Below are 22705 nucleotides of genomic sequence, written 5' to 3'. Positions count from 1 at the left end.
GAAGCTTTCGATTCTTCTAAAATCGACACAAACGATTCGTGCGAATCGCCGAATCGACACACTCCCAACTCCATCGCACCGGTGGAGCGGAGCGCTCCGCGGCTGCTCCGTCAAGAAAACAACAAAAATTCGCGTCTCTCGCTCGGCCCCGCGGTGTGAGGGCAACTACTTAGCAGCGGCGATGCCGAGCGGAGGGCACCTGTCTGCGCTGGTGCTGGCGCGGGGAGGCAGCAAGGGGATCCCGCTCAAGAACATCAAGCCGCTCGCCGGAGTGCCGCTCGTCGGCTGGGTGCTGCGCGCGGCCAAACACTCGGCGGTGTTTGACAGGTGACGGGGGTGGGGGTGGTGGTGGTGGTGGTGGGGGTGGTGGGGGTGGTGGTGGTGGTGACGGTGGTGGTGGTGGTGACGGGGGGGGGGTGGTGGTGGTGGTGGTGGTGACGATGGGGGTGACGGTGGGGGTGGTGGTGACGGTGGTGGTGACGGTGGGGGTGGTGGTGACGGTGGTGGGGGTGGTGGTGGTGGTGACGGGGGGTGGTGGTGGTGGTGTGGGTGGTGGTGGTGACGACGGTGGTGGGGGTGGCGGTGGTGGTGACGACGGTGGTGGGGGTGGTGGTGCTGGTGACGGGGGTGGTGGTGGTGGTGACGGTGGTGGTGCTGGCGGTGACGGTGGTGCTGGTGGTGGTGCTGGTGGTGACTGTGGTGGTGATGGGGGTGGTGGTGGTGACGGTGGTGGTGGTGACGGTGGTGGTGGTGACGGTGGTGGTGGTGACGGTGGTGGTGACGGGGGTGGTGGTGGTGACGGGGGTGGTGATGGGGGTGGTGGTGGTGGTGACGGGGGTGGTGGTGGTGGGGACGGGGTTGTTGTTTGGTGGGGCAGTTGGGCGGCCTGGGGATGGTTGCGCGTTGTGGAGTGGTGTGCACTTTGGGAAATGTGTGGAGGGTACGCGTTTTGGATTGTGTGGGGCGAGGGGGGGTATATGTGTGGTGTATGGGGGGGGTATGTGTGTGGTGTATGGGGGGGGTGTATGGGGGGGTATCTGTGTGGTGTATGGGGGGGGGGTATATGGGGGGGTATGTGTGTGGTGTATGGGGGGTATCTGTGTGGTGTATGGGGGGGGGTATGTGTGGTGTATGGGGGGGGTATGTGTGTGGTGTATGGGGGGGGTATGTGTGTGGTGTATGGGGGGGGTGTATGGGGGGGTATCTGTGTGGTGTATGGGGGGGGGTATATGGGGGGGTATGTGTGTGGTGTATGGGGGGGGTGTATGGGGGGGTATCTGTGTGGTGTATGGGGGGGGTATGTGTGTGGTGTATGGGGGGGGGTATGTGTGTGGTGTATGGGGGTTATGTGTGGGGCGTGTGGTGTGTGTAAGGTTATGCGTGTAAACTGTGGGGCCCCTGTGTTGTGTACTCTGGGGGTGTGCTTGTGAGCGACGTGTCAGTGTGTTGACGCGTCTATCCGTGGGGGTATGTGTATTGTACATCAGGAGTGTGAATGAATGTGTATGCAGTGTGTAGTTGTACTGGTGATACGGTATTTCAGAAGCAGCAGGGGGGGGGGGTCAAGTTTTGACAGATTTTTGTGTAAATACTAAATGGATGGCCCCTAAGAACAAAAAATAACTAGCCGAATGGAAACTCGTTTAAAATGTTTTATAGTTCTACCACTCAAGGTGTCACACCCACTTTGAGGGGCTCTATTCCTGACCATTTGCGTGTTCTCGGCAACTATTTAAAATATTTACTTGAGCAATAAACCATTCAAAGGTTACTTCAAGCAGGCATCGTTGCAAATGTACAAGCATTTGCTGTCATTTACAATGGCACTGTTTTCACTGCAGTATATAAAGGCCTTCATCTGCTTTGAGATAAGGCTTATCAATTTTGGGCTCAAAGATCACTCAGATTATACGAAAGACTTAGAAAAAAAATAATTGATACCAGCATTCGCCTATTGATTATCTAGGGTAATGGGAAGAGGAGTGGCCTGGTAAAAACAACTCGGGTTCTACAAAATGTGCTTAAAGTGGGGTGTAAACTAATTATTGTTAGCCTACGTGGAATGGGAATGAAGACGTAGAATTTGTTTTAATTGTTTTTTAAAGTGAATCGGTTGACTCGTCGAGTTGTGGCCACGTGAGCACAGAACCCCCAACGGGTGATGAGCATCTAATAAACCCGGGGCTTGTGTAGCAATGCTTTAGGTTTTTTTTTAATCAATCACGGCCAATCCGCAACCCGGATGATCCGCCCACTAGGGATAATCGAGACTTAACTGTGGGCTTAATCGTGGTAAGATGTATTTGCTTGATCTGCAGTTGTCTGATTAATCCCACAAAGTAAACAGTGGTGGATAAGAGCACACTTTAGTTTTAAAGGTCTTAAATGTTGTGACTCAACAGCATTTGGGTTTCGACTGACAATGACGACATTGAGCGAGTGGCGAAGAAATTTGGAGCCAAAGTCCACCGGAGATCCCCCGAAGTGTCCAAGGATTCCACCTCATCCTTGGAGACTATTCAGGAGTTTCTGAAACACCATGACGGTGAGTGGTTTCCACTGTGTGTGTCCCATACTCTGATTGGAAAAACAAACAAATACTTATCACAGATAATGTAAGTTTTCCCGAAACTTTTGGGGAGAGGTCTCATGGCATTGCCTCTCAATGCGCATGGTGTGGTAGGTAGTGTGATCATCAAGAGCAGTTAGGAGACACCAGTTTCGTGGTACAGGCTACAGCCATCATATGTGTTATGTCAGCCATAATTACGTACTCGAGAATGTATGTTGAATTTCTTTCGGACCATACGTAGCCAACCATGCTAATCGGAGGTGTGGGGTAAAGAAATTTGTTTTCAACCGAGGTTTAAAAGTGCATAGCTCCAGTGGTTTCCTAATGTTGGAAGGAGAAATTGACTTACCCAGTCTGTTATCAGTGGGGTAGCATGGTTGGCGTGGTTCCTGGTGCAAGGAATTAAATGGATGGGGCCCCCTGTATTAATTTGTCCCTCTTCGTAATCCGGTGCCTGGGTCTTTCTGGATTGTGGGTCCCAGCACTTTTGTACCACCTACGCACTCAATAGTTACGCCACTCAACTCTAAGACTAGATATGACGTGTGTGTGTTTTTGATTCCCTAGAAGTGGATTCGGTGATGAATATCCAAGCCACTTCGCCTTGCCTTCACCCTGAGCACCTGCAGGAGGTGATCAGCATGTTCCGCAGTGGACAATACGACTCAATCTTCTCAGTTGTGCGGCGACATCACTTTCGCTGGCAGGAGGTCAACATCAAAGGTGAAGCCTCTCGGAGGCTCAGCAGCAATTTAACTTAATAGCAATTAGCTTTTTGTATGTATGTTGAACTTCTTTCACACCATACACAGTCAACCATGCTAATTGAAGGTGCGTCTCCATCTTACGACTGAATGGAAAAGCTTTTTTGCAATATATTGGTAACCACTTTTTTGGAACACTAGATATCAATGTCTTTGGACATTTTTATGAATGTAACTGATTTTCTTACATTTTCTTGCAACCTTAGTCTTTGTTCAATAGCCAACGATTTGTGTTTCGATTTGATTTGTATGCTTCTGTAACATGCATCCAATTATATTTCTAAGAGTAAACTCGTTACACTTTTACACTTATTTACCAAATGCTCAATTTAGGTCAATGGAGATAATGAGATACAACAAGCCAGAAAAATACAAATGTTATAGGAATTTAGATTTTTAAAAAAGTGATTTCTGAATTAAATTGTGACCCCCAATTGTAACAATTGATCAGTCTTGATGAGAGTCGAGACAAATAATCACATTCTAAATATCCAATATTCATTTGAAATTAGTCTGACTTTCATATTCATTATGGCTATACTGATAAATATATGATGGGAATATCAAGGAGAGACAGGAGATGAAAATACTGATAATGAAAAAGAGCTGGGAATAAAGACATTAGATGTACAAAGAGAGATTGCAAAGCATCCTCCTATAGCAACAGTGGAGCAATGACTAGAGGTCACCAACAGAAAAAATGATTGGACAATATTGAGGAAGATGGGTTGGATCTGGGCTTCACATTTCCCAAACCAGACAGACTTGGCAGAGACAGGAATGGTTTCGATTCGCCATGAGTGGGCTGCCTGCACATGCCGACTCATCAGCGTCAGCAAGGCATTAAGTCGGATAATATTAATTTACAGGTTTAGCGGGACCACAATAAAATAAGATGTTAAAGGTGTAGGCGTAACATCAGTCCCTAAGCTTACAATACATCGAATGGCGTGAGTAAGAATAAATGTTTTTCGATTTGTTGAATTTAATGGGTTCTCGTGAAACCAAGCTGCCACTAAATTCGCCACGGGATAAGAAAAATGATTGATTCCTGAATTGAATTTTCAGTCTCAGTTGTGACAATTCATAGATCCCTGGGGGTGGAGGGTGAATTGCTAGACGTCTGATGTTTTGTAACGATAGCGCCCTGATGTGTTTGCGGATTATACCACGTATTTTTCTGCGTCATGTCCTACATTTTGCTCCACGTGCTGGGAGCGTCTGTTCTTGAAGAAGCTCCCGGTGCATGGAGCAACATGTATGTATTTTAAACTTCTTTCGCACAGTACGTAGCCAACCGTACTAATCGGAGCTGGACTCTGTGATGAATATCCAAGCCACTACGCCGTTGCTTAATGGCTTCACGTCGGACAGCACGTCGAATAACACTCGGCACAAACTCGAAAACGCATTTGAGAGCAACACAGCGCAACTGCGAAAACCTCCGCAGTGCTTAATAATAGAGGTTTGCACTGGCTCAGCGATGTCTTAATTCCTCTCCGCTGTGTGAGCAGAAGGGGAGGTGACGGTTCCCTTGGGGCACAACCCCGCCAAAAGGCTGCGGCGCCAGGACTGGAGCGGGGAGCTGTGTGAGAATGGCTCCATCTATCTCGCCACACGGAAAATCATAGAGGACGGCTACTTGCAGGTGAACGCCTACCAATCATCCTGAGCCTGCAGTGCTTTATAATGAGTTAAGTCGACATATAAAAGCACGCTGTGGACTCTGTATGTCCGCTGGATAAAGGCCTTGCCATACCGTGTGGGTCGCGGGCAATCTTTGACCATAATTCACTACACTGGTCAGTGTGGGTTGTTGGAGGGAGTTTTTTCTGGGGAGTTTGGTGGGGGGGATGGTGTCCGGGACTGGTTCATATATCACGGGATACAATTCATACACATAAGCCTATCAGCATACTTACTGTGCTACAATCCTACATGTGGTTATTTCACACAATAGTTTCTACCGACTCCACCAGTGATAAAATGCACTGCATTACAATGCACGGGGCTTTTACTGCATCTGCGCATACTGATATTTTAACCCCTCCATCTCTGCAGCACGGCAAGGTTGGCTACTATGAGATGAAGGCAGAGCACAGCGTGGACATTGACATCGACATTGACTGGCCCATCGCCGAGCAGCGTGTTCTTTGGTAAGGTAGCCCATATGAACACATGGATACGTTTTGTCTGACATGATCTAGATTGAAAACTAATTTCTTTAGAGCTGTATTTTGTTTGTTGTCCTTACCCCGCACCTCGGATTAGCATGGTTGGCTCGGTACAGTGCTAAAGAAGTTCAACATACATGCTCCATCCTACTACTGAATTATCCTGTCCAGCTTTCACTGCTTCCTCATCTATCCCAACTTTAACCACCCTTGAGTTAGCAATTGTTCATCTTTTGCTAGCCTTACATTCTATTTTGTTTTCCCCCTGACAAACTGTACTGCAAAGTCTCACTTCCAATTAAGGTTCTCTCTGAAGAGCCACATCTTCCAAACCACCCTTGGCTACTCTTTGCTTAGTCAGTTGCAATAAATCATAGCTACATTAGAGCTGGTTATGTTATTGGCTACATTACATTTAAATGGCAGTATAACCATTTGTAGCGTTTGTTGTTTTCATCATTTGTGTTGCTTAATCTTAAGTGTTTTTTTTACTCTTGACATCCTGGTATTCAAACCATGCTTAAACAACACAAAGCGCCTACCATCATTTCTCATCTCAACCATTCCAGTGCCCTGCTGTAGTTTAGCCAAGGGTACCCCCAGTGGAAGCTGTCCCTGTGTGTCACACGGTGTATGAAGCACCCGCCTTAAAACGGACATTAGCCTGCTCGTATATATTTGGTTTGTACTTGCGCCGCACTGCCAACGCAGAACCTTCATTATCCCTGCTCGTCAACATCTGAACAATTTTTTGCTCGGCAGCTCCGCCGCGGACATCGTGATCCGCGTGTTAAACCGGTGGGGTTTATACAACCGTTTGATGTGATGTGCGCGGCAGCTACGGGTACTGTGGGGAGCAGCAGGCCGCAGGGATACAGCTGGTGGTGAGCGCGATCGACGGCTGCTTAACTGACGACCACCTGCGGGTGTCGTCGTCGGGGGAGGAGCACAGCACCTTCTGCGCGAGCGACATGGCGGCTATCAGAACCCTGCAGGGGAAGGGCGTGGAGGTATGGGGACGGGCGCCAGGCTCATCGCATCAATGACACTTATTTAAAACAAAAACTAACGCTCAATATCTAATGAATATTATTACACCTGGGTATTGTTACGTGCGAGAGGAAAAGTGAATGCCCAGATAAATGTATACTTTCCAGGTTATGAAATGCAAATTTGCTATGGATTGCTCGACAACCTACTTGCTGTGTTGGTTCATACAGGCACCTCGCTGCCCTTGACAGTGTCACATGACAAGACTTCGGGAGGAGTGAGCTACCCATTTTTTATTTGCTTGTCACTGTCTTTCTCCTCAGGTGCGTTTTCTCTCGGACCTTAATCTGACGGTGCACACAAAATTCGCAGAGAAGCTTGGTTGCAAGCTCAAGCAGGGCACTGCTGACAAGCTCTCCCAGCTGAACTCGTGGAGAGTGAAGCTTGGCCTCGGCTGGGAGCAAGTTGCCTACTTTGGTAAGGAACCGTTACCAACATTGACATAGTTTTAAAACTCTTCTGTGTACAGAAAAATACCAGGGAGATCCTGATCTAGTATAATAAAATAGTTTGTAAGTTGTTATCGAGAATAACTTATCCCATTATTGTTCATAATGGAGCTGGACGTGGTGGCTCATGGTGAATAGCGAAGGTTTGTGTAACCACCAAGCCAAACCGACAGGACTGAGAGATGACCACATGATGGCAGTATCACAATTGGGTTGCGAGTCCGAGTGTAACACTTTGGAGTGTTCACATCAGGTGTTGGGTTTTTTTTCAGGAGAATCTGTTTTTTCTCTCACGTGTCAAGCACTCATTAATGGTATTGACCAAACATTCCATTGCAGGACCCTCAAAATACTTAAAAGGACAATTACAGTCCGATTGTTACCATTGTACACAGTTGAATCTTTTGTAATGAACTTCTCTTTCAAAAGTTATCCTCTCAACACTTTTGCTGGCAGATATTAATCTAACCCCCTTTGCTTTTCTGCTTCTGATACCAAACTCAGGCTATGACAGCTCGGATGCAGGCTGCCTGCAGAAGGCCGGGCTGAGCGGGGTGCCGTTGTCTGCGGTGAGCGACTTGGCCAAGTCTTATGCTCGTTTCCAAAGCACCCTCAGTGGAGGTCAGGGCGCCTTCCGCCAGTTTGCTCTGTTCGTGCAGGACGCTAACGAGAAAACCAAGGTTGGGGACAACCAAAACGCGCCGCATCACAACGCCAGTTGACGAGCTCGCCCCATCGAAGCAGGAGGCTAAGGAGAAGGCCAAGGGTAAAGAGGACCCTCCTCCAAAGCGTCACAGGAAAACGCACGCAGATGGAGCGACGCACCTCGAAACCCAATGAAGTCTCAACATTCCCCAACAACTCAGTGCTGCTGTAGCCTAATCAGCTAATTTTATGGATAATTTTGCTTTCAATTATACTTTTAGACAGTTGTGGAATGCCAGAGTGTGTGTAACCTGCAGCAGGAGGATAAGTGTTCCAGTTTTCAGTCCTCGGGGTGCAAAACACTAATACAGGTAGGAACAACAGGTTCCACACTGCCCACCAGGGATTATTTGTCTGTCTGTCGTGCATATTTGTCTGTCGTGCACGAATGCGCTGTCCAACCAAGTTCCTACCTGCCCACTCCGAAGGAACGTGTTAATAAACACGTTATGTAAAAGGTTGCAAAAAACTACTAAAGTCTAATCAGTATCTAATGCCACCAAATACCATTTGCCAGTGCACTGTCATTGTATACTTGCAAAACATTGCTCGTTAAACCATCTTCTGAATAGCCCTCTGCTACCTTTATCACAAGAAATACATATGAACAAAATCTCCTGCTGCGGTGTTATGCACTTTTCAGTTGAAATCCCAACATTTTATCATTAACACATGGTATCATTTTAGCTATCCATTACAGTATTTAAAAAACAAGTAAAGCAAATTTGCTTGAAACTGAATGCGATACTAATTGCTCTGACACTTTTCCATGTCATTTTCAAATCACACAGCAAGATGTGTTTTGCCACAAATGCATGCCTATTGGGGAATTGTACAACTGTGACGGAAACTTAACTCAACGTACACGCGCACAAAAAATAGTTACCACAGTACCTACCAGAATATAAGCACTGACCACGAGTACTGAAAGAAAGTTATACTAAAAACTTACCTTGCAGTGACGCGCTATACATTGCTGTGCCAGTTCAGTACGTTATACATTGTCCATTGTGAACTCGAGGCATGCGGGCCAAATGCTAAGTTATTGCATTGGCAAATACAGTTGATCATCGATTAATTATCCGGCAAGCGATTATCCGGCTTCCAACATTATCTGGCGGTCCCGGAGAAAGCGGCAAAACTGCGCCAAAAGCTGTAACCAGTCCGACGATCGGAATCATGTACATGACAAAAAGGTAGCAATGGTTGATTTGTGTCAAATATTACATACAGTACATTATACACTACATACAACTTAATGAAAATACTGCATATATACATAACCCCATGCAGTCTTCGAGATTGGAGTGGTAAGTATAGTACAGTCAGTACAGTCACTTTTTTAAGTAGGATGCTTATATTTTTATCTATGGCAATTTCATAGTAAAATAAAAAACGCAACATACACAAAACCTAAAAACAATGTCATACAAGAGTGTGACATTGTTCCTACTGTATGTAGTGTATAATGTACTGGATGTAATATTTGTATGGATCTCAGTGGGCCTCAGCTGGACAATCGACGTTCGACTCTAATGTCACCGATGGAGCAAAAGCCGCGTGCACGAGTCTTGTGACGTCACAAGCTCAACGTTCGCACGTCAACGGTGACGCGTGCGCGCGCGCACGAGTTAATGTGCAAGTTCGCAGCGTGCCTGCATTGCTGTGGCTTTGCTCTCCAACACACCGGTGTGGTGTACTAGTCACGAATTGGCACGTTCTGTTTACGTGACGAACCTTCCTAATTGGCTGTGTCGGGTGGTGGCGTGTTTAACGACACATTTATATACGCGATCTAACCCCCCCCCCCCCCCCCGTATTATGGAAGATATTGGTCGCGAAAGCCTGCGTGTTACACTGAGGTTGGTTTAGCGCAGTGGTTCTTAACCTTCACTGAAGCCTTGCACCCACTTTGGATCTCAATAGTTAAAAAAAATTGTAATGTTAATCAATACATAGGGTTTGACGAAACAAGGTAGTTGTACTTTTGGTGCCTGTGCTTAATTTGTGTTTCGATTATTTACCTTCTAACAAAAATCTGCCCGTGTCTCGCACCCCCAGAAAGGGCATCTCGCACTCCCAGGGGGTGCAATGGTGCACCCCCAGTTTAAGAACCACTGATTTAGAATCTCGCTCAATACCAAAATGAATCGTCAAACGGAGGGGTTAGATTACATTTGAACAATTGTACAGAACCCATTTACTTTTAGGAGTGCAATTTAGACCGGGAAATGAAAGTAACTTCACTATGTTATATAGTTATTATCTGCTCGGTGTTGTTTTTATTAAAATAATTAACAATAAGATATGGGTGATAAAAGAAAATTACGTGATGGTGTTTCATTGCATGGTGCCAAATTGAAATGAATATTTTAGAGAATGTAACTATACAAACTTTGCTTGACATGTTAATATATACACACTGCATGTGTGTACACTGTACGCGATAATGTGAAGTTAATGTAAATGTTACATTTCAATGTGTTAATGTTGACTTTTAGGAGTGATGAATCGTTTTTTGGGTGTGGTTTGGTTTAAACAAAAAACATGGCTGGGAAGATTGGAATATGTTTACAATTAAACGCTGGGGCGGTTTTTTTAATTCAAACTTGTCCTTTTGATTTACCGCGTCTTGCACTTGGTCAATATTCGCCCGGTGGCTTCACAGACAATGCACTGATTTCTGTTGTACACGTGTAGAGCTACAATGACAGCGGAGAATGACGTCATGTCACGGGTGCTGTAAGGAGGTGGGGGGGGGTACCTTCGGGAACAAAGGCGGGTCCGCCGAGCTCGGGGCTACTGAAGGGGGACCCCGTGACGACGCCGGGGTCGCCGTAGGGAGAGGAACGAGAGCCTGCGTGGACGACATCCCCAGCCGCCGCCGAAGAAGGGCTCGAGATGGAGACGTCTCGCCCGGTGCACACGAGGGGGTAGACAGCTGAAGGGAAAGGGCCGTCCATAAATGACGTCACGCGATTTTGGACGATTTTTGACCCCCCCCCCACCTTCGTCACACGACGTCACAAAAAGTCAGACCCCCCCCACCCCTCAAATATGACGTCACAAAGCTCTGCCCCCCCCCAAATAAAACATGCTTCAAATTGCTTTAAACTATTGTCGTTGTAGTGCGTATTTAATGTGGCGCTGCACACTGATGTTGTAGGAGAAAACATTTATTGAAAGTATATTTAATTAAGTAGAACGTGTTGTCTATATTTATTTAAAGGTGCGCATTTTGATGTGACGTCACATTTCTCAACCCCCCCCCCTCCAAATCGTTACAAATGTCTGACCACCCCCCCCCCCCTAGGTGTGTGACGTCATTTATGGACGGCCCCTAAAGGACAGAGTTCTGACATGCGCCATAGCGGGTGTCAGCGTCGAGTGCATAGAGTGAAACCAACCAGTGAGTGTGCAGTGGACAGAGTGTGGTTCTACAAGTCTACTGGGTGTCAAGAAGTACTACACAACACATGTTATATTGGTAGGAACCACCTGGTTATTGTGTCCGTCGTGCATCCAAAAATGGGAGGGGTGGGGCTGGGTGGAGAGGGGAGGGGCTGGGTGGAGAGGGGAGGGTGGGGAAGGGCTGGGTGGGGCTGGGTGGGGAGGGTGGGGCTGGGTGGAGAGGGGCTGGGTGGGGCTGGGTGGAGAGGGGAGGGTGGGGTGGGGCTGGGTGGAGAGGGGCTGGGTGGGGGGTGGGAGGGGAGGGGCTAGGTGGGGAGGGGCTGGGTGGGAGGGGTGGGGCTGGGTGGGGAGGGGCTGGTCACCCCGTGGTGCCCTTATAAAACTCAACGTTTAACCTACTCACGCCGGCTTGTGCCCGCCCTCACAGTCGGGCATATTTGAGGAATACACCATGCCGCCGTTGACCCTGGCCCATGACCGAGCAACCCAACGTTCCTACCAGCTCCCTCCGCAGGAATATTTTGTGTGTTCAGGTTCAAATGTGCAGCAATTCAACTACCACGCTGGCAAGGCAAATTCGTTTCTTCTCCAAGTACTCCACTGTGCACACAGCAATCATTCCAATCCTTCCTTCCAGCAGACGGCAGTGTTTCCTGCCGCGACGATTTGTAATAAGCTGCAATGCGCGTTCCCTCTTCCCACCAGACTCCTGAGTGGTTGTGGTTGTCGACTCAATGCCGCAGTGGCACTGGCAGAAGTCATCCAGCGGATGCCGGCGTCATCTGCCTCGTCTTAGTTGTCTTGTATTATATATAGATGCTTTTTATTATAAGACTGTCTTGTATTATATAGCTGCTTTGTATTATACGGCTGCTTTGTATTTTAGCGCTTGTGCACGGGACGTCTTAAGGCGCAGTTGACAAATCGGCAAAAATGAATAATTGGTGCCGCCACATGGCATATTTGACCTTCAGGCTCTGCATCGCAGCTGTCTTTGACCATACGCATTGCCAAGGAGGAGCTTTCTAGGGTGTATCCTTGTAGAATGGATGTATCTCCCACTTTCGTTTGTAGATCGCTATTCCAAACGCGGCAGTGACTTTCACACTGACGATGGTGCGATGGTTATGCATCTTTCACATGTGCGCGCTTTACCTCAATTGTCTCATGTAGGTTACTCAAAATATTAAGTATTCCAAGATGATCATACCTGTGCACAAGGGTATAACTGGGACAACGCAAGTGCATCTTGACTGAACGCTTTCGTGACTGCAGAAATTCATATTCTTTAGGTCTTTTGGCAAAGTCACGTATAGATCGGTTCAAAGAAAATAACAAAAAACTACGACGTTTATATCGATATATGTATGCCTCAGAAAATGTGCAAGTCAACACGACTGATAAATTACCACTTTATTTAAATTATCATTTATTATACATACAAAACAATTAACAAACTTCCTAAAGTTCTTAAAAGGGACAAACATTACAGGTAATATTAATATTTTTTAATGGACAAGACAAAATAATTTTTTTTATCAGAGTATGGAAATGAGGTGCTTTTTCTGTGCTTAGAAACTGCATATTTAGTACAACATTTTTGACTTACATTATATTGCATTTTTATGCTCAATATATTTGCAAATTATATACAGCAGCGTCATGATTAAACACATTTTTTCCCCCACTGCATTGCTTCGTTTAAATTAATTTCAATCAAGTCGGTTTACTCGACGTCCTAAGACCTAAAACGTTCTAGTCTCTTTGTAATAATAATAGCAGAGGAAATGGAGAATGAGCGTGAAGCACATGTGCACCATCTCGCTCGTGGGTATTACGAAAGCACATGAAGGCACACAGTTCTGAACACAATCCATAGTTTGGTATGCGGTAGTGACATGGTTCAGTTTTGCAATACCCCCTTTTTTCAGAAATGAATAAACGAGTCACGATTTGTCATAAGAATAAAAAAAGATTTCACCAAATTAACTACACGATTTAATTTTTAAACTAACAATCTAGGTCACTTTGAAGTCAAATTTCTCAACTGCAATTTAAAATGTCTTTTTATAAGCCATAAACAAATCTGACAAACTGCAGATACGACATTTTAAAGAATGCAAATATTTGTGCTGGAGCCGAGGCACCGTGGTGCTCAAGGTACCCGTAATAAAGCTGCTCAACTGTCGCTCTCTCCAGACGCCACTCTCAAAGAGCCAAATGCTCACCCACAGCATTAAATATGGGAGAATTCTCCCTTTAAAAAAAAGAGTTAAAATATTAAACTCTCTCCAAAACCTGGTCTACACGTCACACAGACATATTAGAATTCTCACATGCTTGCACACGCACACGCTTAGCAAAAAAAACATTCATAAACGAAGGTAGCATTTTGCATAAAATTATACATAACCTCAACACTGACGCTTACCTTTGCAGTGTAAAAATACCATGTGAAACGACACAATGCCACATACAGATACTTATCCAATATACTTGTGTATACCAGGCACATAATTCATTTACAAATTAATTGACAGGCAAAAACAATTTCACATTCTTACAATCAACAATGTATGTGTCCCTTCAATTTTAAGTTCTAGAAATATAGATGACATTAAAAGGCCACCATCATTCTTGTAAGTATAGTCTACTAGCCTTTTACCCGTCCAAGGACGGGTGTATTGCAGTAAATCTGAAACTTGCAAACGAAAAGCAGCCCGCAACGTGCTATTGCATCAATTCGTGTGCAATTTGGAAGGCCGCGGTGACACAGACTTATTTCATTTAAAGGTTATAATCCCTTGTTCACCATGACGTCCTTTTAACTGTTATGTCTCAGTAGCGTGACGGAGATCGCGTGACGTGAGGGTTCTGCCTTTGTAGTGAGGGTTGTAAGTTGACACCGAAGAGGGGGGAGGAGGCGCCTCGCCCCCCCCCCCCATGTGGAGTGACGTCACCTGCTAATAACTATTCATGAGGGGGGGAGGGGTGCTCCATGTGGAATGATGTCACTCGCTCATAATTATTAATGAGGGGGGGGGGTCCATGTGGAGGACGTCACATGTTCATGATTATTAATGAGGGGGGCTGGCCGACGTGGAGTGACGTCACGTGCAGGACACACAGACATTCTTGGCTCATTATCGTAGTAAATTGCTCTGGATTAAGCTCCACAAACTAAAACATTGTTCGACTCAGACTTCAAATGAATATACTGCATTTTTGTTATATATAAGTTTCCCTTGGCAGAGGTAAGGTCACTCAAAGGACTTTCAAGTCTGCTAGACGCCACAACACAAAGACTTCATTATTCTTCCGAAGACCCGGTACGCTGTAACCTGGATAGCTCCCACAATTCCAGATTGAGTTTATTTTGCTCGCATTACGGACCACAGACGTCCTCGTCCACTCACAGGACTAGACCTGAACAGATGATGCATCAATATCACTTCCCACAGAGCCCCGGCCGGAGGTTATATCTCCTGCTCGGTGACCAGACAGTAGAAGTCCCTGCGCACGCCATAGTTGCGTGACTCCAGGGTTTCGATGTCGAGGTTGGGATCCAGCTCGTCGGGGCCACGGTTGGGCCGTGACACCACCGCCGATGACTGCGTGGATTCAGACAGCGAGAGGATGGCGACTTCAGCCACTCCATCGCCAGCCCGCCCACGCCGGGAATCTGTGTCAGGGCAGAGGCACACGAGCCTGTAAGCGTGATCTTGTTTAAAAGGGGGCATACCAGAACTCAGGGTAGGAGGCATGACACTGTCAATATTAGGAAAACTTTAAATACGTGTTATAAGCTAAATAAAATGAGTAATTATATGATCTCCTTTTGTCTATCGTGCATTCTTCTTGAGCTCTCACCCCCTCTATGTGTATGAGGAAAGCCTGCGAAGCCTTGACTATGAGAATTTTCAAGAGGGCTTGGGCCTTCAACAGGAAGACTCAGCCTCCAGCCCCCGTGACCCTACAGGGATGGTGGGTACACAACATTGCCCGGCATCACCATTCCGCATTGTGCAGACCTGTCGAGGGCACGCTATAACACGAGAGAATACATTCATGTTGAACAAAGACGGTGGGCTGCCTTAGAGAGCTGGAAGAACAAAAGGGGCAGTGTGCACTGCTCCATCTTGCCATAATCTGCTGATAGATTTCATCATCAACAGCCCGGTCTGGGTGTCGTAAAGTTTACGATGGCTAGGTTGCTTATGAAAGTGCTTTTATAGTCAGTCTAAACTAAACTATTTTTTATTTTACCAGGTAAGGCCCACTGAGCTATATAGCTCTTTTTCAGAAGCAACTTGGCCACAAATGATAGCTCAACGAAGTGGCTTATCGTGTGGAAATTTGCATCAGCCAAATACTCTAAAAGCATATTTCTGAATGTGAAGGGAAAAACCAGAGGGCCTGGACAAACATCCACGTGACCACGGGGAGAACATGCAAACTCCAATTATATAAGTATCGTTCGGGTCGGGATCGAACCCACGACCTCATGTATACCAAGCGAGGTCGTTAATGGTCGAGAATGAGGCCTGCGAGCACACATGTAGGTTGCCATCTGTGTGAAGAATTTGCATGTATAGCGCTTGACTTATTAATAAAAGTAATGCTCATTGGAGGTTGAGGTGCAGTTATAAAAAGGCAGCAATATTTTCACTGCTGTAATAATGCATGTGAAATGCTTAGGAATTTAAACATAAAATGTACATTTTACAAGAGTTCCACCCCTATTGTTTGAATATGATCAAAAATCTGGGCAAGCTGGTCCAATTAATGAGCATTCACCATGTGACAATCGAGATATTTTGGTGGCAGAACACAAAATTCCCTGTTCCCCTCAGAAGCCAAATAGCGCATGAGTAATAGTTCAACAAAACTAGGCCATGTGGGCGATAATGTGAAACAGAAAAAAAAGGCAGAAACACTACAATTTTTAGTAAAAAGCTTTTCTAAAAGAAGAGCATAATTGTCATATAAATCCGCGCTAACCTTACAATTCTTTTGTAGAAGCCTGAAATCACTTGCGGCAAAAAAATCTACAAATGGATAACTATGTGTATGAAACACGCGTGTGCACACAGGATAGCACACGCGAGTGCAATAAATATTTATTATTTAATACAGAACAGACAGTACGCAATGAGACAGAAAATGTCACTCGATCGTATAACGACCACGAACCGTGACATTCCATCATATTGCCGGCGGGGGGTGAATAATTACATGTCTAGGAACTACCACTGTAAAAAGCCTCCAGTTATAACATCATAAATGTCGTGTTTTTTCCCACGTGCAATAGCGTAGCTATCAAGTGTGCAGGCGGTGCAAATGCACAACGGTTGGAGGTGCTCAAGCACCAGGTTGCAAAGTTGGGCGAAATTGTATGATGGGCCGCTAATTTGTAATTTGCACCAGGGGCCCATTACCACTGCCCGTGCGTGTCGCTGTGCCCGTAGCCGGGGTCGTACCTTGCCGCCCGCCACCATCGAGTCCGTCCCCACGGCTGTCCAGGTACTCGGGGTTCAGCATGAGCATGGGGTCGCGGTCGCCCACCGCCTGCACCTGCGGGTCACCCGCGCCACCGCCACCCACCGAGAAGTGACGCATCTCCACAGTCTTGGGCAGCGCAAGGCACAGCTGCTTCCAGAACTTGGATGTTGCAGTCTGGTGAGACCCACACGCACATGCAAAGGAGCATAAACCAGTCATCCTCACAGCGGCTTTTGGCGAGCCATCGAACAAAGACGGTCACTGCATCGCGTGCTTTCAGATGCACTTCTGCGGCCGTCTGAGACGCTCTTCCTTCTGATATTCGGAAGCCACTGGAGCTATGCACTTTAAAATCTAGATTGAAAACTAATTTCTTTAGAACTGCTTTTTGTGTTTAGTTTGTTGTCCTTCCCTCGCACCTACAATGAGCACGGTTGCCTACGTACGGTGCGAAAGAAGTTCAACATATATACACACATGCGCATGATAAATAAATAACGCAGAAAAGCAGTCTCGATATGTGAACATAAAATCTTTTCATGGCCTTGTAAACCAATGTTTTACAGCAGCATGTTGTGAAAAACAACAAACTTTGGACGGGTTTCAGCTTCCTGAGACTCATTGGATGCATTACGTACATTGAAAAAGTAATCCGTCTTTCCAGATATTATTGGCAAAAGCCATTTTCTTAGCCATGGCCCCCATTCAGCAAAGAACATCAAAACTCTAAAAAGCAAAATCGTAAACAATTTACTTACAATTGTGTTTTTTTTGCTGAATGGGCCTCATGGCACAAGTAATGACTCACAAGCAATAGTCCAGAAGGCTTGTAGCCTGATAAACTAAGAAATATTTCATTTTTATGAGCAAAGAAGTACTTTTGTCTTTTCTTGTTTTTATGTTACTCATGATGCTCCATCACAGCATAAATGGGTTCTCTAATTTCACGAAAAATATATATCCATACGGCCTACACAAGTAGAACGATGCACACATACATATACACACACGACACATACATACATACACAAATACATGTAGACTCACAAAACACAACTTCAGCAGTTTTTTTCTTGCTGTAGTAGTCCCACCTGATGACGATTGCTTGTGTTGCGATCGAAACGTCGTGATCTATTATTTTTCTACCCACGTGACTTTACCGAAAGAACCAAAGAGTATTAAATAACATAGTCATTTGTTAATCCACTGCTGGATGAAGGCTTCCCCCATTTAATGTCAGTCACGTGAGGTTGTTTTAAGATATTTCACCATGCTCATCAGTACAGGTCGGTAATGCAGGGCCGGCATGCCACTGATGTGAGCTGTGGCTGGGAATCAGACAAATGTCACCGAGTTTCCATCACATTGTGCTAACCACTGTGCCACCACTCCAACTGACACACAAAGCACACACTCGTACACAAACATGAACATACATGCACACATATGTGTATATACATACACACAGGTATAAATCTCACTTTACACAGATTTACCATGAGCTGAAATTAGGGCTGAGACGCCATTTGGCATTATACCCAGTGCCCAATATGCCAGAATTGGCAATCTCCACAGGCTACGTGATATCAGCAACGAGATCACTAAATGCCAGCAATGCCAATATAATTCTGGGATCATGATGGCCTTTGAACTTCATACATCCAAATGTGTTTCTCAATAGAATAATTATTTAATTTACATATCGCTTTTCATCAAGGATCTCAAAGCGCTGCACTGCACAGTGCGGACGCAGCAGCAGCAGCAGTAGACACTCAACATGAAAATAATATTTTAAATACATTTTAAGAATCCATTTACTTAATGAACTAAACGTTGAATAAGCGGAAGCTTATAAATAGGTTTTAAGATGCATTTTGAAAATGTCCACTGACTGACAGATATAGGATGCCTATCTTGGGGATTACCAACCTAAAGGGAATCACTGTGTATGAATTCCTCATGTAAATAATTAGCGATGCTAACTAAGAATATTTATAGTGTCATTATTCATTTCAATAAGCCAATGCAGGTGAGTCACAATCAAAAAATTATTTTTAGCACGTGTTGGCGTTAAATTCCTGATGCAGTTAAGCATTGCTATCAAGATGTGGCTTACAGCGTGTTGTCAAGGTCACCTGTATTGCTCATTACTTCGTGCAGTAAGCATGTTTACATTCAGATTTTCAATCGAGTTTCACGTTCGCTTTGTTGAACCAGGTGAGAACTGAAGACACCAGGAGATAGTCTTATTTGCAAGAGTCACCTGGGTCTCTAGTAAGTAATATTTACAAATACTTTTTTTTAAACACGCTTTAATGAAATGTACCGTGCTCGTAATGGCAGAACTCCACGACTCTATGAAGTGGCCGCGAGGCTTGCCACAACGTAAGGGGCCGTGGTGATTTACAGCCAACGTCAGTTGAGCGTGGACAATTAGACCCAAGCCGAAACATAACATATTAAAAATGAATGTTTAAAAATATATTTTTAATTTCTTGATAGAATATAGTATCGGCATCAATATGGGAAGTGGGTTAAAATTGAGTTAGAAAATTTGAGGATACGACAAAAACAACAGAGTGAGTTAATAGAAAGCGTGTAATAAAAAAAATGCAACGTGCAAAACAAATTTAAACACATCCTGCGGAGGGAGCTGGTAGGAACGTTGGGTTGCTCACTCAATGGCCAGGGTCAATAGCCAGGGTCAACGGCGGCGTGGTGTATTCCGCAAATATGCCCGACTGTGAGGGCGGGCACAAGCCGGCGTGAGTAGGTTAAACGTTGAGTTTTATAAGGGCACCACGGGGTGACCAGCCCCTCCCCACCCTCCCCACCCAGCCCCTCCCCACCCAGCCCCACCCCCCATCCAGCCCCACCCTTCCCACCCAGCCCCTCCCCACCCAACCCTCCCCACCCAGCCCCTCCCCACCAGCCCCTCCCCACCCAGCCCCTCCCTCCCCACCCAGCCTTCCCTGCACGACGGACACAATAATCCCCTGTGGGCTGGTGTAACCAGGAGGTTCCTACCAGTATCAAGTACAGCAATGAAGCAATCAATATAGCGGGGTGCCAGAGCCTTCAGGATACACACATTCTATTTGAATGGCGACATTGGTTTTAAGGGAGTGCTGTTGTTTTATGTAACAAACCCTGTGCACAAGCATGACACAGCACAACGGCATGGCTGTGATCTTCTGTTTCCATACAAATGGGTAAAACCAGCATGCAGTTATCTGCACAGATGCAGTATTTATTAACGATACCGATACAATATGTTCGAGCCCGTGGCTTCTCATGCCTTTCGGGTCATGGGGGTTTTATTTCACAGTATGTCTCCACATCACTCGGGACCGGTTCAGATGTCACCCGCCACTGACGTTAGCTGTGGCTGGAAATTGAACTCGGGTTGCTACGGTTCAGAGCGCAGTGTGTTCATCGCTGCCACCCCACTCCACCCCCTGTGAGGTGGTTAGTGGGTTCTTCCAGGATGCTGTGTAGTATACATATTGACAGTGTGTACTGACAACGTGCTGTGGCTAAGAACTGGCTGATGTGACAACAATGCCTCTTGTCACATGCCCACAAAAGCATGCACGCAAAAATATATGGCCGAATGATATGTAGCACACAGGAGTACAGTATTGACATTCAGAGCTAATACCTAAGGCTGATCAAAATCTAGTGTGCGATCTGATCTATTCGTGGGCATATGATACTTACTGCCCTCCCCGGGGTAAATTCGAGTGAGATGTTTCATGCATAGTTGTATTTGTGTGTAATTAACTTTGAGAGCCCTGGGGAGAGCAGGCGTTAACAACCAAAAGGAATGCACTGTAGTTAAATTCCACACCTGTACGTGCGCACGCCTTAGCTGATGCTATTTTAGGAGCAGGATCTGTTGTTTTGGAGGTTAGACAGGTTCGGATACCTCAGTGGCAGACTCAATGACAGAGGACGGCACCTTACATGATGGCATATTTCGACTGTGTAGAAATGTGAGCCTTAAGGCTACAGGCGGAAGGAGGGGGGGGAACATGGTGGTGTGTTGTTCTGCCAGCCAAGACGTAATGAGCATAGACAAATTAATAATGCCAATTAATAAATGTGCATCAACACGTTCCCGAGGTACCCTAATAAGGAGCAGCGTTAAAGATTTGGATGAGCTTTGATATTTGTGAGACTTTCAGCTTGGATGAGAATTTAATTACAGACATATACACAGACATTTGATGTATTACTAGTCATAATTACCGCTGGCATAATGAAGACAGTTTAATAACGAAGACGTTTCGCGAAACAAAGTAGAAACAATATAATTTCTGTAAAAAGGCATTGTTTATATCATGTTCTCCATGGCTAAATAAAGCCCAGCATGCCTGTAAATATTTTCACATGGTGACCGAGTTCAATTTGGCACACATGCTGCATCGACATGCGTCATTCAAAGCCGATATTCAAATCCTGCAACGCTAAACAAGTTTGGCAATTATTTATGCAAAAAATAAAACAACACGGGCATTCATTACCAAACGAGTTAGGTGTTAATTACAGTAAATGTTGGGTAAAAAAGCTGGTAATGGTGTAGCCCTGGAATTGCTGACTCATCCCACTGCTGACAGAAGGGCCTCCACTAGAGACAGCCCCTCTAGGGAGTATTTGGCCTACTTTTCCACACTGGGCAGACGTCTCCTGGAATAATCGAGTTACCCACACTTTACCCCACCACACGCAACTTGCGATCGACTAATTGCTGGAAGTAAATGTATCATGGTGTTAATTACGACAGTAGTCTCTAAAGAGGAAGTGATTATGAATGTGAAGTTTCGTTATGGCCCCAAGCATGCCTTCATATTTAAATAGTTGCTCAGCCAAGCTTGAAAGCATGCATTGCTCCACTTAAAAATTGCAAATTAAGCTTTTACGCTGTGGATGTGAAATGTCACAGATTCTGTTATCGCAAAGAGAGAACACGTCAGTCTTGACTCTACAAAGTTACATCCTGGAATGAAAACTGGAAATACCAGTCAGATTCAGCCTTTTGAGTAAAAAAAGGTATATTCACAAGGATGAGGTTTTTAACATTTTTTTAAAAAAGGTGATGCAATGCTGAGAGGGGGGGGGGGGCAGGGCTGGTGGACTGCTGGAACAGGAATGCAAAAGTACATATTTCCTCAACAAATTACCAATAAATTACAAGCTCTCAAACGTAAAGTCACTAAACCACGCCTGAAAACTTTTAGTAATTAGATACATTATGATATGGGGTCACGATTGAATTCAACAATAATAATAAAAAATCAGGAATGCAGTGCCTCGACTGACTGTAGGGAAACTATAAAATGTATATAAACCTGAAACAACTGATTCTCACCCACACGATTCTATGCATCTAACGTGAAGATAAGAATACATTTTAAACGATGAATATGCACATCGTCACGAGCCTAAACGTTTTACTGACATGGTTTTAGGGAAGGTGCGTGTGTGTGTGTACCGCAGTATTCATGTAAAGTACAAGGACCAATGCCTACGTTACAACTGCCCCACGTTTTACAGGACGTAATCTATTTACAGAAGTACAACCCTCGAGTGGCCGGTGGAGGTCGGTTTTCTCCAAACTAAAAATACGTGTAGAAAACCAAAACTTTTCCACACCGTTTGCTCACACCCATTTGATGATCGTCAACTCCTGCGAGGCCACGCACATAACCTTGACAGCACTGGAAAAGGTTACTTTTTGTGAAATGTGGTATTTTGCTTTGAAGGTTAGGGGGAGGGAGGAGGCTTGGTTTTGGAATTCTCATCAGATGTCTCATATGATATGGTACAGTGGGGTTTTGTATTCATTACCTACTATAATCACCCAGAAATGTCTGTCCGTCCCGCGCGTGACGTCACTCCACATGAGGCCCACCCCCTCACGTGACGTCACTCCACATGAGGCCCACCCCCTCGCGTGACGTCACTCCACATGAGGCCCACCCCACTTCATTAATATTCATGCCCACGTGGACATTTACACTAACGCACAAGAAGGTCGCGCACTCCACATGCCGCACTCCTCCCCTCATTAATAAT

General features: G+C 45.4%; 2 protein-coding genes across 3 annotated transcripts in view; one reads left to right on the top strand and one right to left on the bottom strand.

Annotated features, from left to right (window-relative positions):
* The first annotated feature begins 36 nt into the window (after positions 1-36).
* CMAS (cytidine monophosphate N-acetylneuraminic acid synthetase) lies at positions 37-10322 on the top strand. The gene is given in 9 exon segments (XM_061564568.1): positions 37-327; positions 2403-2545; positions 3140-3295; positions 4851-4984; positions 5398-5492; positions 6349-6520; positions 6824-6977; positions 7514-7725; positions 7727-10322. Coding segments are annotated over 9 exon segments (1335 nt in total). The 5' UTR covers positions 37-181; the 3' UTR covers positions 7850-10322.
* A 2215-nt stretch (positions 10323-12537) lies between these two features.
* Positions 12538-22705, bottom strand: part of SIGIRR (single Ig and TIR domain containing) — a 37728-nt gene continuing 27560 nt past the window's right edge. The window contains exons 10-11 of one of the 2 annotated variants that reach the window (XM_061564566.1): positions 16606-16801; positions 12538-14807 (exon numbers count right to left, since the gene is read on the bottom strand). In XM_061564566.1, coding sequence (XP_061420550.1) covers positions 14602-14807; positions 16606-16801 — 402 coding nt within the window. In that variant the 3' untranslated portion in view covers positions 12538-14601. Of the gene's footprint in view, positions 14808-14877; positions 15099-16605; positions 16802-22705 lie in introns of those variants that run through there. The other variant, XM_061564567.1, reaches the window with a different exon arrangement.

The sequence above is a fragment of the Lethenteron reissneri genome, chromosome 33, assembly GCF_015708825.2.
Source record: "Lethenteron reissneri isolate LAM-NWPU_2019-01 chromosome 33, ASM1570882v1, whole genome shotgun sequence".
In the NCBI taxonomy this organism is placed as follows: domain Eukaryota; kingdom Metazoa; phylum Chordata; class Hyperoartia; order Petromyzontiformes; family Petromyzontidae; genus Lethenteron; species Lethenteron reissneri.
Note: the sequence above shows the minus strand (reverse complement) of the source record. Positions and strands in the feature narration are given on the sequence as shown.